Source organism: Lepidochelys olivacea (assembly GCF_965140295.1).
Source record: "Lepidochelys olivacea isolate rLepOli2 genome assembly, chromosome: 10".
Classification (NCBI taxonomy): Eukaryota; Metazoa; Chordata; order Testudines; family Cheloniidae; genus Lepidochelys; species Lepidochelys olivacea.
In genome coordinates this window covers 49,277,933-49,292,119 of record NC_140420.1, presented here as the reverse complement: position 1 = coordinate 49,292,119, position 14,187 = coordinate 49,277,933, and the positions used below count along the sequence as shown (strand labels likewise).

Here is a 14,187-nt window from a genome sequence, read left to right as displayed (position 1 = left end):
TGCCTCTTGTTGAAACAGCCATGGGATCTGCAGAAGACCTGGGCAATCAAAGCTTATAGAAGGTAAGGTAAAGAGATGACTTGATTGTGCTCTAAAAGTACCTATGCAGGGAGAAGATTTGGGGAGGGGCTTTTTGATCTAGCAGACAAGGGCATAACATGATTCAATGGCTGGAGGTTCAAGCTAGACAAATTTGGAGTGGAAATAAGGTGCAAAATGTTAACAGTGAGAGTAGTTACCCATTGTAACAAGTTACCAGGGAACCTGCTGCATTCTCCCTCACTTGAAATATTTAAGGCGTGGCTGGGTGTCTTTCTAAAAGATGCACTGAAGCTCAATCACAAGTTATTGGGCAAGGTGGAATTCCATGGCCTGTGCTATGCAGCAAGACTAGATGATCACAATGGCCCTTCTCATCTTAAAATCTGTGAACCACACTGAAGCTTTTTGCCTTTGGAGCATCCTTGGCACCTGTAGTCCAACTATAGTCCCCGCCCCCAGCAGGACAGTTCCATTGTACCTACTCTGTTAGAGCCCTTTCCTTCAACCAGGGATTTATTCATTGTTATTTGTATTATAGTAGTGCCTAGGGACCCCAACCAAGTTTGGGACCCCATTGTGCTAGGTACTGTACACAGAATAAGAGACAGCCCCGGCTTCATGTACTGCGTGCTAGGGGATAACAGGAGAGGACTCCAGGTTTCTAAAACTAAACTGACTCTTTATTTTGAGACCTACTTAGAGAGATGCAGCAACCGCACCTAGCACTCCAGCTGTGTGCAACACAGACTGGCTTCCTAGTGCCTCCTGCAAACTCTTACCTCCTGCAACCTGTGTTCCTCCCTCCAAGTTCCATGCTGACCGCTACGTCTTTCCTTTTAACAATTTGTGTTGTGGTTGTATCTGTTGTGCAAGCATTTGCTGACTTGCTGGGGCCTGGAGTTACAAGTACCTGGTCCACTGTAGGGACATGCCCTTTACCGCCGTCCTATTGTGGCCTGTTAGGACTCAGAGTCCTTCGAGTATGCTGATCTTCAAACCAGTCTCCCACTTCTTGTGTGTGTTGTCACTTTTGCTTCCATTCTGTTTCTGCCTTCATTCTGTTAGGTTGCAGCCTGTTGGTCCTCCGTATTGCTTGTTTCTTCTGAATCTCCCATGTCAGACCCGCTTATGGCTGAAGCTATGTCCTCCTGGCTCTGGCCCCATCTGTCCAGGTGTACCACCAGCTGTGACCATGTCGCTGCTGGTCTTAAAAGTGAGCAGGTCTGTTCTGACCTTTTCCCGGGGTCAAGATTTCATGAGTCCGTATAGTCTCCTCCTTTGTCTATGTTGCACTCTCAGCACATGTTCCATGTATGCTCTCAATTGGCATTCTTGCCTGGCTAGATATGCTCCCTGGCTCATCTCAGGCATGCCTGTAACCCCAGGTGCGAAGCATGTATTGTCTCACGGTGTCAGCTCCGAAATCTGCTGGGATTACTGCTCCATGTCTTTTCAACAAATCCTGTCTTGTGCATACAGCTCATCCCTGACCCTGGCTTATGAATCATTTCACTTCCTGTAGCCCCCCATCCGGTTTGGTGCTTTGTTGGCGCATCCCATCAGAGATGCAAAAGTATAGTAACATGTTGCTGGGCTCTCTCATGTTCCACAGAGCTGTCTGTGTTGGAATCTGCAAGGCACGCCCGGCTCAGTATAGCTGCCACCAGTGGTGACTGTCCTGGACATCCTTGCATCATACTGCTGGAATCTCAATAACAGTTGTCGTTACTTGGCTGCACTCAGCAGTCGCTTCTTCAAGATGCTTCCTAAAGGCTTGTGATGTGACTGCACGTCCACCTTGTGCCCAAAGGTGAACTGATGGAACCATTCCATTCCAAAGAGCACATCCAAGGGCTCCTTCTATCGGGGTGTATCCCTTTTCTGTGCCTGTCGGTGGTCTCTTCTGCAGTGCCTGTACATTGAGAGCCTTTGGATCAGTTAGTCATGCCGCAGATCCCTACCTCTTCACTAGCAGTCTCTGCACCCTGCAGGGAGTGCTGCTTTTTTTCTTTTATTCCTGGGGTAGCTGTGACAGTGGGGCACAAAGTGTGGTTTCTCTTTCCCACATCCCTTGCGCTATTGTTTGGGTGTTATTCTTTCTGCTTTTCTTGCTGCTTTCCACAGTACATATGCTGGACCATACATTCCTGACCGGTCTGTGTCCTGCTTCCTGGGTTTCTTTAGCTTGAGTCTGTGTACTTGTTCCGCCATAGTGGCTGTCGTTATTTTGACCCTGTCCCTGGAAGTTCAGTTGTCCTGGCTATTTGGATGCATTTCCTAGGTGCAGATCTGGTTCTCGAAGCCATCTCTGCTGTAGGCTGGAATCACGTGTCCCACAAATGACCCTGTCTCTAATTAAGGAATCTTTTATGTCTCCAAAGTTTGTATGTGGACTCCAGTGTTCTCAGCTCTGTAATGTAAATATCTATACCCTCTTCTGCTTCTTACTTTTGGGTAAAAAGACAGTGCCCCTCTACCATCTCAATCTATCTGGGGTCACAGTAGACATCAAACTCCTTTATCAGCTATCTCAGGCATTATTTCTGGCAACAGTATCTCACTCACTTCTCCTCATTTTCCCCCAATGAGTTAGTAAAAAAGCTTTACCTTCGTTTTCTCATCTTTATCCTCCATAATCAGCTCTGTATATAGACTCAGTTCTTGCTTCCAGTGCTTTTGTGCTTGTGCAAGGTTTTCCATCTGGAAATCCAGCATTCCTGATGGTCTAAGTCCCTCCATGCTGCCTGTTTGCTCTGTTTCAAGGTTCTGTTTTTCTTGCCTGTTAATCATACTCTCTTCCTTGCTGTGGGTCTGGTAGACTGGCCGCTGCCATCATGGTTCATGTACCATAAACTGGGTAATAACAAGAAACGGCTCCATGTTTCTAGAACGAAACTCTTTTTTTATGAAGAGAACTGTGTGGAGGTATTGCAGCTACAGGTTACATTCCAGCCATGTGTACACAGACTGGTTCCTGGTGCCGTCTCCAAACTCTTCCCTCCTGCAACCTGTGGTACTCCCTTCAAGTTTTCATGCAGGTCCCTACTCCAAAGAGTTTTTCCCTGAGAATCTCTGAGTGTGCTATGCAGATAAAGGGCTGGATAGATGCTATCTTAGCACTTCTAGTTCAAACTGGAGATGGGAAATAAGTAACTTCCAGCTGATACAAACCTGTTAGAACCTTTAAAGTAGGTTGGGATCTAGAAAAACCAATCACTTTCTGGGGGGAGGAGGGGCTGTTATTTTTTTTCTGTATCCCACTTTAACAATTCCTCATTAGCCACTGAAAACAGGAGCTTAGACTGAAAATGCCATCCCAGCCCTAACTATAACCATCAAAGCGGCTGAGGAATAAGTGTGTCTTGGCAAGACAAATTGCAAGGCTCGATGTCAGTGGCGGTATCCCGGGGAGTAAGCATCAAATGAAGGATTATCCTTATTTGTGAGGAGCCTATTCTAGCAAGAAACTGAATGAGGGCCATCTGCAAACAAAAGCAGGATGGCTACCTATGGAGTCATGCTTGAGAACCTGCCTTTGCCATCATTATTTATTCTATTTGGAACTTGAATTCAGCAGTCTGGTACACACAATGCTACAGGATCTCTGGGCTATTTTATCCTCCTAGGGGTCTTGCATGTCAAGCCAAACCCCACTTGATGCTGAAGTTAGATGACATCAGGCATTTTCAGATTGGTGCAGCCCTGCTTTATCAGGCGGCTGTATACTGGGCTGGATCCTGAGCTGTGGCTGAGGAATGGCTGACATTGCTCAGGAAGGGTGTACAAAACTGACTCTACATCATCTTTGTGCTTCCATGAATTTCTAGCTGTTCAGGGATTGGTCAGGGATTTGGAGTAAATTAGAGCAACCTAAGGGCTGTTCCAATTTATGACTGCTATGAGGGGGCTGTTTCAGCAGCCAGGGATCAGGTGGGCATAAAGGGCCCCTGGCCATGTCCCTTGCTGTGGCCACACTCCCTATACCAGAGGAATAAGAGCTCCTAGAGAGGCTCTATGCTACCCAAGGAGCCTTCAGCACTTGTTGGATCTTCTGGTGGCTAGGCAAGCTGGCCTGAGGGCAGCGCTGGGCTGCTGAAGGGGGAGAATCAGGGCAAGTGCCTTGTCAGTTGTGACTAGTTATTGTTGCGGTTCAGTGATGAGACAGAACACAGCTTTTTGCAAGCAAGCAGGCTGGTCAGCGGAGATGGGCTGTTCTGCCCCCCCTGCCTTCCACCTTCTCCTTTTATTATATTTCTCCCCCTAAGCATTACACACTGCTACACAAAGGAATGTATGACGTTGATTCATATGCTTAGTTACCATCCTCTATCTACTACAATCCTGGTTCTCAGGCCTTGAGCCCAGGCTAAAGAAACCTCCCACAGTTGCTGTCCAAACAATCAAGTTCTCAGGGTTCATATCTAGCCCTTGTCCTTGGATAGAGCAATGTGTGCATTGCTTCTAGGAGACAGTCAGGGTGTGCCCCGCCTGCTTCCAGGTGGAATAGCTAGACATTAACCCTTCATCTCCCCTTTTTTGTTTATTGATAATTGGCCATCTCATGGTAGCCGCCAATTTGTTTTATCATGCTATTTAACTCCCAGACAGACAAGGACATAACCTGGGGAGCTTTCCAGGGCAAAAATTTTACAAAGTCTTAACAAGGAAGGAATACATTGTACACAGCAACAACAAAAATTAAGCCCAATAATTACAAACACAAAATAACCAAAAGCTTAACATCTGCAATATAATCATCTAAAAGGGATACACTTCTTTTACTACAATTGTAACCAGCAAAAGGCAATATAAGTATCATTCTACTAAAACAGCAAAGGGTGCCATCACTTAAATTTGCAGGAATATAATTAAAGGTGCATGAACCACAAGTAAAAACCCATCCTGATGGTAGGATGATATGGCCATAATTATATAAAACATTAACAGCATGGGAACAATTTAAAAGGGATTGAGAAATTTTTTGACAGCCCAATGGCACCTTTGTACTAGTGCAGTTAACTACACGCGCACAGGTGACATTGTGAGCCCCGGCCGGGTACGGTGTGTGAAGGAATATAGCCGTGCGAGGCAGAGTATAGTTGGCCGGGCCCCAATTAGCCATGCTAAAATACTGGGAGGAAAGATTAGCATAAGCAGAGAACAGTGTCTTATTCTCCTTCGGGCTTGTAACGGGGGAGGCGCTTCCGAGCCAACCCCTACAGGAAATAGCAGGCACAAAAGGCACACAATCATCACAGAATTAGCAGTGATTTGGGCGAGAATCGCCACAAACAAAGTCTTAGGAGTTTCTGGCTGCTGATCTGCTGCCAGTTTTCGTTGAGCCGTGGCGACCAATGCTTTTACTGCTCCCCCTGTCACGGGCTGGCTTGGGACGTTACGCCTCCTCCGTTTCCGTCCCGCCGTTGTCGACTCGGGGGGCAACGCGGTCTCCTCCAAGGTCAGCTGAAACTCTGGTATGGGATTCGACAGCCCCTGGTGCCATGCCATGTTGTTTAAGTGCTGGTCGCACGCACCGGGCTGGAACCCACAACGGTCCTGCAGGGAGAGACACAGCAGCATATCCCCGACCCCAAGTGATTAGAGGTGCTGGGCCCAGCCACTGTGGATCGGGCAGCTGACGGTAAAAGACACGCGGTCTTTCCAGTACCTCAGATTTGTGAAAATGCCGATCCGCAGGGGTCTGCTGATCTGCATTCAGTGTTAAATTATTTAAAGTAAACAAGAGAATATACATCTGTTGTTGAATGTCTCCTAAGGTTCGGAGATGCAGCTCCCCTTGTTTTAATTGTTTATCTAGCAAGGTTTTGAGTGTGCGATTGGCACGTTCAACAATGGCCTGGCCCGTGGAATTATAAGGGATTCCGTGTTTAAGACGGACGTCCCAGCGGGCACAAAAGGTGGAGAGGGCTGCAGAGCAGTAGGCTGGGGCATTATCTGTTTTAATTTGGCAAGGGCGACCCATAACAGAAAAGCAGGCCAGCAAATGGTGAATAACTTTGTTAGTGGCTTCCCCACGTTGTGGGGTTGCCCAAAGGAAACCTGAATAAGTATCAACGGAAACATGTAAAAATGAATAGGGGCGGAATTGTGGTACATGAGTAACATCCATTTGCCACAGCTGATTTGCTGCGGTACCTCGGGGGTTAACAGCATAAGAAAAAGTAGGAGCAGCAGCAGCACAGTGGGGGCAGGAACGAACAATAGAACGTGCATGATCAGCAGGAATGTGGAACTGCCGGGCCAAAACAGAGGCAGACTGATGAAAAAAGGCATGGCTTTCAATGGGGTCAGAAAAAAGGGAATTCACCTGACCACGCAACGCGCGATCGGCGCGTGCATTGCCCTCAGTGAGTGGCCCAGGCAGAGGGGTATGACTGCGAATATGAGCAACAAAGTAAGGGAAATGACGAGTGGCAAGAAGACGCTGTAAAGACAAAAACAGGTGAAGGAGGTCTGCATCAACCTGAGGGGTAATGAGGGCAAGGGGTAAATAAGCAATTACCTAATAAACATAATGGGTATCCACAATTAAATTAAAGGGACAATCAGCAAAAAGTTGAAAGGCCAAAATAACAGCAGCCAATTCTGAACGCTGTGAGACGGCGAGTGAGACAACGTAGATCCAAAGCCTCCTCCGCCCCGAGTTCGATCCTCGGCAGCTGGCACCTGATAGGGGACTAAAATCAATTGTGCAATTGACCGTCCACGCGGGAGCGACTGTGGAAGATGAGTCCACACCTGAACCTTAATAATGCCAGTGTAATCAGCATCAATGACCCCTGGAATGACAAAAAAGCCCTGTTTCCCAGCATGTGAGCGAGGGAGAACAAGACCTACAAAGCCGGCAGGGAGAGGTCCCATCACCTGTGTAGGTATGGCACAGACCTCCCCTGGCAGCTGAAAGTCAGTGTCCTCCTGCAATCTGTTGGTAAAATCCAAAAAGGACTCTAAGGCACCCTGACGGATACTGACAAAGCTTTTGGTAGGCTTGCCTGAATCCGGGACCTTCTTGAAAGCATGCTGGGCACAGGTGGAGATAATGGGGAAGACGGCCGGAGGGAGTTGAGACTGCATCCCAATAGTAGCAAACTGGCCCTCCCCTGCCAAATGCTCATAAATGATACCTTGCTCTCTATATACCTGGGCCTGGCGTTCTGCCATCTGCCGATACTCACTAAGCCAAATAACATACTGACTGGGTGACAACATCATGCGCAGCAGCGTTTTCCAATCCTCATGGATTAGGGAGTACCCAGCACCCATCCCTTCAATGAGACCACGCACAAAGGTGCTAGTCAGGCCAAATTCACGAATTGCTTTCTTTACCTCTCTAACCACCGAGTATGGCAGAGTGGTCCAGGTGCCCACGGGGTTGCCCTGGTCATCATTCTGCCAGGTCACCGGGCAAACGGAGACCAGATCAGCCAGCTCCTCTGCTGTAAGATCTGATCGAGCTTTCGCTGCGTGAACCATTTGTTGCACCAGCGAAAGCTTCTGAGCAGATGCAGATGACTCTCCGGGGGGCCCCATGGGGGGAGGGTGATCACACACCGGCTCCGGTGGGGAAGGCCAGGGAGGCGGTGGTAATAGAGGCACTGGGGGCGAAGCAGGGGGAGGGATGGCTGCAGGAGCGGACGGGGGTGGCAGGATCGGCAGCTCCTCTGTTGGGGCTGGAGAGGGCCTTTCCGAGGCGACACGCTGTGTCGCATCGCCAGGAGGGGGAATGGCTGCAGGGGCGGACGGGGGCGGCGAGAGCACCAGCCTCGCGAGGGAGGGTCTGTCCGAGGCGACACGCTGTACCACGTCGCGGCAGAGGTGCCAGGCATGTAAAGCCTGCACGGGTGCCCGAGGCTCTTTGTGCAATGTCTGGCCCAATCGCTCCCAGTCCGCTAACTTAAGGCTTCCAGCTTCAGGATACCACGGGCACTTGGCACGCACCTCCTGTAGCAGGAGAGTGAGTTCTCGAGCCGGGCAGTCATGCTGAGCCTTACGCAGCAAATACTGCAGCTCATTACGGTGTTGCACTTGCAAAGCAGAGAGGGAGCTTCCCATACTTACCACAATGAAAAATACTCACCGGGATCCACGAAGTGGATGAGTGACGCGTCTGAAACCCTTGCCGGGCGAGGTGAGTGCTGAGGGCCCCACGTTGGGCGCCAGTTGTTGCGGTTCAGTGATGAGACAGAACACAGCTTTTTGCAAGCAAGCAGGCTGGTCAGCGGAGATGGGCTGTTCTGCCCCCCCTGCCTTCCACCTTCTCCTTTTATTATATTTCTCCCCCTAAGCATTACACACTGCTACACAAAGGAATGTATGACGTTGATTCATATGCTTAGTTACCATCCTCTATCTACTACAATCCTGGTTCTCAGGCCTTGAGCCCAGGCTAAAGAAACCTCCCACAGTTGCTGTCCAAACAATCAAGTTCTCAGGGTTCATATCTAGCCCTTGTCCTTGGATAGAGCAATGTGTGCATTGCTTCTAGGAGACAGTCAGGGTGTGCCCCGCCTGCTTCCAGGTGGAATAGCTAGACATTAACCCTTCAAGTTATGATTCTCTTAAAGTATTCATCACCTAGCGGCACTATCCAGGAGCAATTTCCATGAGCATTCTTTCCATTTGGTATATCATTAGCTTTACAATTTGGGAAACTGCCATGCAGGCGACAAGTTGAGAAGTTAAGGAAATTTGCCCTACCAGTGCAAGGGTGTTGAGCTTTGCTCCCACGGGGTAAAACCCTGGATCCTTTGAAATCAATGTGAATTTTTTTGCCATTGACTTTAACGAGTCCAGGAGCTCACTCCCAAAGTCCAAGGTCTATGCAGTCCATATCAATCTGAATGTTAACAAGAGAGATGTTCCTTTCTGAAATATGGCCAAGGCTAGTCAACCCTCAGCCCTCAGCTCTCTGATCTGAAAGTTGACTCGACTATCTGGTGGTATGAGGAGGTACCCTCTTCCAGCCTCCAATCCCTGTCTGCTTACTCCACCTGCCGCCTCTTGTCATGACCATGAGCTGTGTTCCTGGGATTCTCTGTGGAAGGGAATTTCTCATGCATTGTCTGTGCAGCACGTAGCACAGTGGGGCCCAGATTGTTGGTCATGGTCTCTGGACACCACTGTAGCACAAATAAAACCCAAGAACAAGAACAGGTGAATATCATCATGCTTAGGTGCTTAATTCAATCACCAAGGAAAGTTCAGTACTGAGCAAGCGGAGTGCATGGTTTTTAAATGTTCACATAACAAACATTCACAGCCAGTTTTCTCCACATGAAGTCCAGGCTGCATGGCCATCATTGCAGGCTGCCTCCAAGTTGAGTTTGACCTTTGCTGTTGGGTTAAATCCAGACCAGGTTGGTAGTGAGTGACCAAAATTCATTACTAGGTGGCAGCTGCTTTGATGATCAGTGTGAAGGGAGTTGGTGGCCTTAGGCCAGTTCTTAGTGGACAGTTGTCTGAATCACCACAACCACTGCACAACTGGCACTAATTGGTACCCTACTCAGCAGCCTCAGAAGACAAGCGAAAGACTGTAGGAAAGCCACAGTCCATGACTGTTACCCTGCTCTGGGAATAAATAGAGGGTCTTGATTCAAGACAGCACCTTTCCACAATAACTAGTCTCTCTCTGCACAGTCAGTCGATCACATCAGTCCCTAGTCTTTTTTCTGAATGACCTTCAGCTGGCAGACAGAGGGGGACAGTCAGTGGAAGGAATTCCTGTGGCTGACAGACAAGAGATGAGTGCAGGAAGATCCCAGTGGCAGAGGGATGGAGTTCTTGTGGGCTGATGGTGGACAGGGACTGGGGACAGGTCCTACTGGGAGGATGGAATTCCTGGTTGGCCTGGTTGAAGATCACTTGGGAGAAACCCCAGTGGGAAGCGCCCTGACCTAGGAAACTGAAAATTCTCCTCTCCACTCATGACCTGGTGATATTGCCTCTCAGTGCACTCCTCCCCATTGTTGCAAGGGCAACTATTAACAAAATCAGCTTCTTGTACCCGTGCCCAAACAAGCTCAGCCCAAACAAACTCAGCTTCACCCCCCCCACCCCAAATCCTCACCGACCAAGAAAACCCTTATGCCATAAATCAAATTTGGTGGCACGGAGGTTCCATAAACAAGCTTATTTTCTGAAGCCAGGGCCCATTATGTTATCTGTCACTTTATTGGGGTTTCTGAGCCATTTATTTTTATGTATATACATCGGAGCTGGTGAGCTGGTGTTGGCCTGAGAGTATAAAACTGACAAGACATGGTAGCGGAGTGTGAAAACTGTCAGCAAAGCAGCAGCCTGTGAAATTAACATGATATGGAAAGCGTCAATGTTTATTTACTGGAAATATCTGGCTGGAATGCGCAGGCAGCAGAGGGCAACTGTTTCGTCGCGTCATGGCGTGGGGAGGGGCCTGCTGGAGGATGACAACAATTACATCGAAACATAGGAATTGCCAGCCTGGATCAGACCCCCTCACCCAGTGTTCTGTCTCTCTGGCAGTGGCTTTGGAGACAGGGGAAAGAACACAGTGGTAGATAGGTAATGCATGGGAATGCTGAATGGTTTGGTGGGGTGGTGGAACCCGCAAGACATGCAGTACCAAAGGGGGCCTCCTAAAGCCGTTTACGTTGTTATCATTGTGATATTATGAGGCACAGGGCCTGATTCTCCCCTTTAAACCAATGGATGTTTGGTGCCCAGGTATTTGTGAATTCCACCCTTAAATGGCTGCTGTGTTCCATCTGCATGGAGGCTGCATTTCAGCAGGGGGAGATCAGCTATGCAGCTTGTGCTCCATTGGATGGTTTGCGATCTCAGCTGAAAGGCCCTGCACAAATGCCGGTTCAACTCCACTACCAACAAACACACCTGGCTATTGCCATGCTGTCACTGGTGCTGGCCTGGCCATGCAGACCCATATAGCATGTGTGATTGGCACAACTTTTACATACCAGCTGGCCTGGCCTGACAGTCTCACTTTGAAACTGGAGGTTGCCTTTTCCTAGATGGTCTGCCTGCCAAGGTGGGCAAGCCCCACCTTCCCAACAGAGAGTGCAAGGGACTTGCCTAGGGTCACCCACCTGGCTGGTGGCAGAGCTAGGAATAGTAACCAAGTCTCCTGAGTTCCAGGCCAGTGCACTATCTGCTGTTTCAAACCACCTCCCTAACCTGCCATCTTTGATACAAGTATAATTTCTGCCTTATGAGATGGAAATAGATACTAGGCCTGAGTCCCCACTGCCTTGCCCCTCAAGACACCATTGGCACTTGGGCAGTGTATGTGCAGAACGCTGTTGTTCTCATTCAGAAGGGTTTTGTGCTCACTTTGTCCTCGGGATACTCTGAGGTACGCCAAGGGCTCTTTCACACCCAGGCTGGCCCAGGATTGCAGGTGCAAAAAAGTGGCGTCAAGTTCCCTCCCCACCCCATGCACCGGCCCAGCTGAGGAGTGAGCCCTTGGCATGCAAGTGGAGTGTTTGTGTGCACGGAGAGAGAGGCGTGTGGGTCTGAGGGGAAAGGGTTGGGTGAGTAGGGGGTATATGAACCCGGGTGTGCGGAGGGTGGGTGTGCCTGGGCATCCGAAGACCATGTTTGTATTGGTACATCAGCAGCCCTGGGTAGCCCCACCAGCCAGCAACATCTGTAACATCAACAGCTATCCCCTGTGCTGAGGGTAGGGAGGAAGAGCAGACGTGGAGCAGTAGCAATGGATAGTCCCCTTTGTCCAGCGACTGCTGGAGATAAATAGCACATCCATGATCAGTATTAGAGGCCAGTGAGTCTCAATTGTGATGGACATGCAGTTCAGTTCCACTAAGACCTGGCAAAGCCCCGATGCTTATCCAAAAATCACAGCCCCCTTTGCCTGAGAAATTGGCTGGAGCTCTGGAGAGAACTGCCTCTCAGCTCTGGAGAGAACTGCCTCTCAGGACAGACTGGGTCTGGTTTGATCCCAAATAATCCGGCACTGTTCTACTTTACTTCCACATCTACCCCAGATTGAATCAGGAAGTGCAGCAGATCATGGGAAGGGAGCAGGGAGGGAGGGATCAAGCAAATGAAAATTATCCAAACCTCACTAAAAAAAAGAAAAAAAGCTTTGGGCTTGGCTCACATTTTGCCTTCACCCTTCACCAGCAGCAGTGGTGGGCCACTCCCCACCCAGCCAGCGGCCCAAAAGAGCCCATCTGATAGCAGCCGCTGCAGCACACCAGCTGAGGGCTGCGAGACTATGGCTGAAAGGACAGTATTTTTACTGCGAGTCCTGACCCGTCAGCGGGAAATTTCCTAGAGATGCTTTGCTGCCTGCTTGAAAGTGAAATGCACGGCTTTAATCCTCTGGTTATTCTCTCGCTCATAGAAGAACAAATTCCCTTCTGGTGTTTGAGTCACAGTCTCTCTTCTCAGCAGGTTGAGGACTCGTGTAGCAGCATCCCTGGTGCAGGAAGGCCCTTTGGACCCTTCTCCTTTTCAGCAAGTAAAAATAGGCGACTCCCGCCTGATTGATCTGCTGCCTTCCAGCTTTTCAAGGAGCGGATCTTCTTCTGTGACAGTCTCCCACCCAGTTGGGTGCCTGGTGAATCTGCTGTTAAAGGGCAAGAAGTGGTTGTTAATCACTTAAAAATAGGCTAGCCTGATTCTTAGTTTCACCAAGGGGTCTTTGCATTGCTCTGGCTGGCCCCTTGCCACCCACAGGCAGCCGGTGTGATGTACCCGAGAATTAGGCTCATGAATCTTTCCTGGAAGGGTTGCTGCTCAGTCTCATCCCACTGCCTTCCGAAAGACCCCATGGTGAGCAGTCCCACATATCCACTCTATCCAGGCCTGGAACTGAGCCAGCACTGACAGGATTTAAACACCTCACAATTGACCCACTGTGGGCTATGGCTGTGGTCCAGGCACTGCAGCCCCATGCTCTGCTGTTTCTCTGCATTGAGCCACTTACTGATGAGAAATCTAATCTCACTGCATTATACGTAATTGGTTTGCCCCATCTCTCTATCTGCCTTCCCTCCCTGCATGCTGCCCGTCCCATTTTCATGCCATAAACACATTTATCTAGAAGCCTTGATAACGGCACAGGGCTATGAGCATGATTGCTGTAGAAAAGCTCCCACCTGTCCTCTTTCGTCTCCTAAATCCAAATGACAAGAAACAGAGGAAAACAATTTTCCAAGCCCATGGCTGAGTGCCAGCTCTGATAAAAGGCCATAATTAATCTCCCCAGCTTTATTAGAATATCATTACAATTAACTTAGCAATCTTCTGTTGATCAAAGCCATTGTTCCCCACAGAGTAGAGGAGACTGGTGCTGCTGGAATTTGCATGTGCTGCATTGAGCATGGATTGTGCACTTGTTAATATCATCTAGATCCAGGTTAGTGCAGCATGTCTACCAGTGACCCTTCCAAGAGTCACAAGGCGAATTTTAGGGAGTGGAGCTGGGTGACATATTTTGGATGAAACTTTTTTTCACCAGAAAATGCATGTTTGGGTCAACTGAACCATAGCATGAATTCATGGGCAATTCACCAGATTGTTTTGGCTACAAAGAAAATATCCCAAACGCCAAAGATATTTTGTTTTTTGGTCAAAATGACTTTTTGGTTTGAATTTGTCTTCCAGTTTATTTTCTTCAGAAAAAGAAGTTTAAAAAGCCTCCAAAACCATGAAAGCAAAATGTTTCGTTTCATTTCCAGTCAATATTTAATTTGATGCCAAATAATTTGGGGGTTATTTTTTCATTTCACTTAAATTTTTTAATTTTGGGTCATTGTGAAACAATTTTTTCATTCAGCCACCGAGCTGAAAAAAATGGTTATTCTTGCACAACTCTACATGGGCAAGTGTATTGAGAGGCCGTATGGCCTAGTAGATAAAGCCCGGAGACCTAGCTTCACAGCGTTTAAGGACAGAAGGGACCATTGCCCCTGGAGCATCTCAGGAATGGACTTGTGATGTGAGGAGGCACAGCCCCTCACTCCAGGAGGGTGGTAATTTGCTGCTGGACTCTATCAACTGTAACCCCATTCTCTGGGCAATCCTAAACCTCTGACTGCCAGAAGCCAGGAGGGGAAGACAGGGTGGATTGCTCCAAAATTGCCTGCATTGTACATTCCT

The 14,187-nt window shown here is 48.7% G+C and overlaps 1 protein-coding gene across 6 annotated transcripts; it reads right to left on the bottom strand.

Annotated features, from left to right (window-relative positions):
• Positions 1-4,215: 4,215 nt before the first annotated feature.
• Positions 4,216-8,602, bottom strand: LOC311527087 (uncharacterized protein). 6 transcript variants are annotated; one of them, XR_014713238.1, is made up of 3 exons: positions 7,390-8,602; positions 6,566-6,740; positions 4,216-5,598 (listed from the first exon to the last, which is right to left on the bottom strand). XR_014713238.1 is itself a non-coding variant. In XM_084640712.1 (3 exons), exons 1-3 carry the CDS (start codon positions 8,113-8,115, stop codon positions 5,062-5,064), a joined length of 1,380 nt encoding a protein of 459 aa, XP_084496838.1. In that variant the 5' UTR covers positions 8,116-8,602; the 3' UTR covers positions 4,216-5,061. The 6 variants fall into 6 exon arrangements, 1 of the variants encoding a protein (XP_084496838.1); XR_014713239.1 differs by having other exon boundaries at positions 8,141-8,602; XR_014713240.1 differs by having other exon boundaries at positions 6,566-6,729; positions 8,141-8,602.
• Between the last annotated feature and the right edge of the window lie 5,585 nt (positions 8,603-14,187).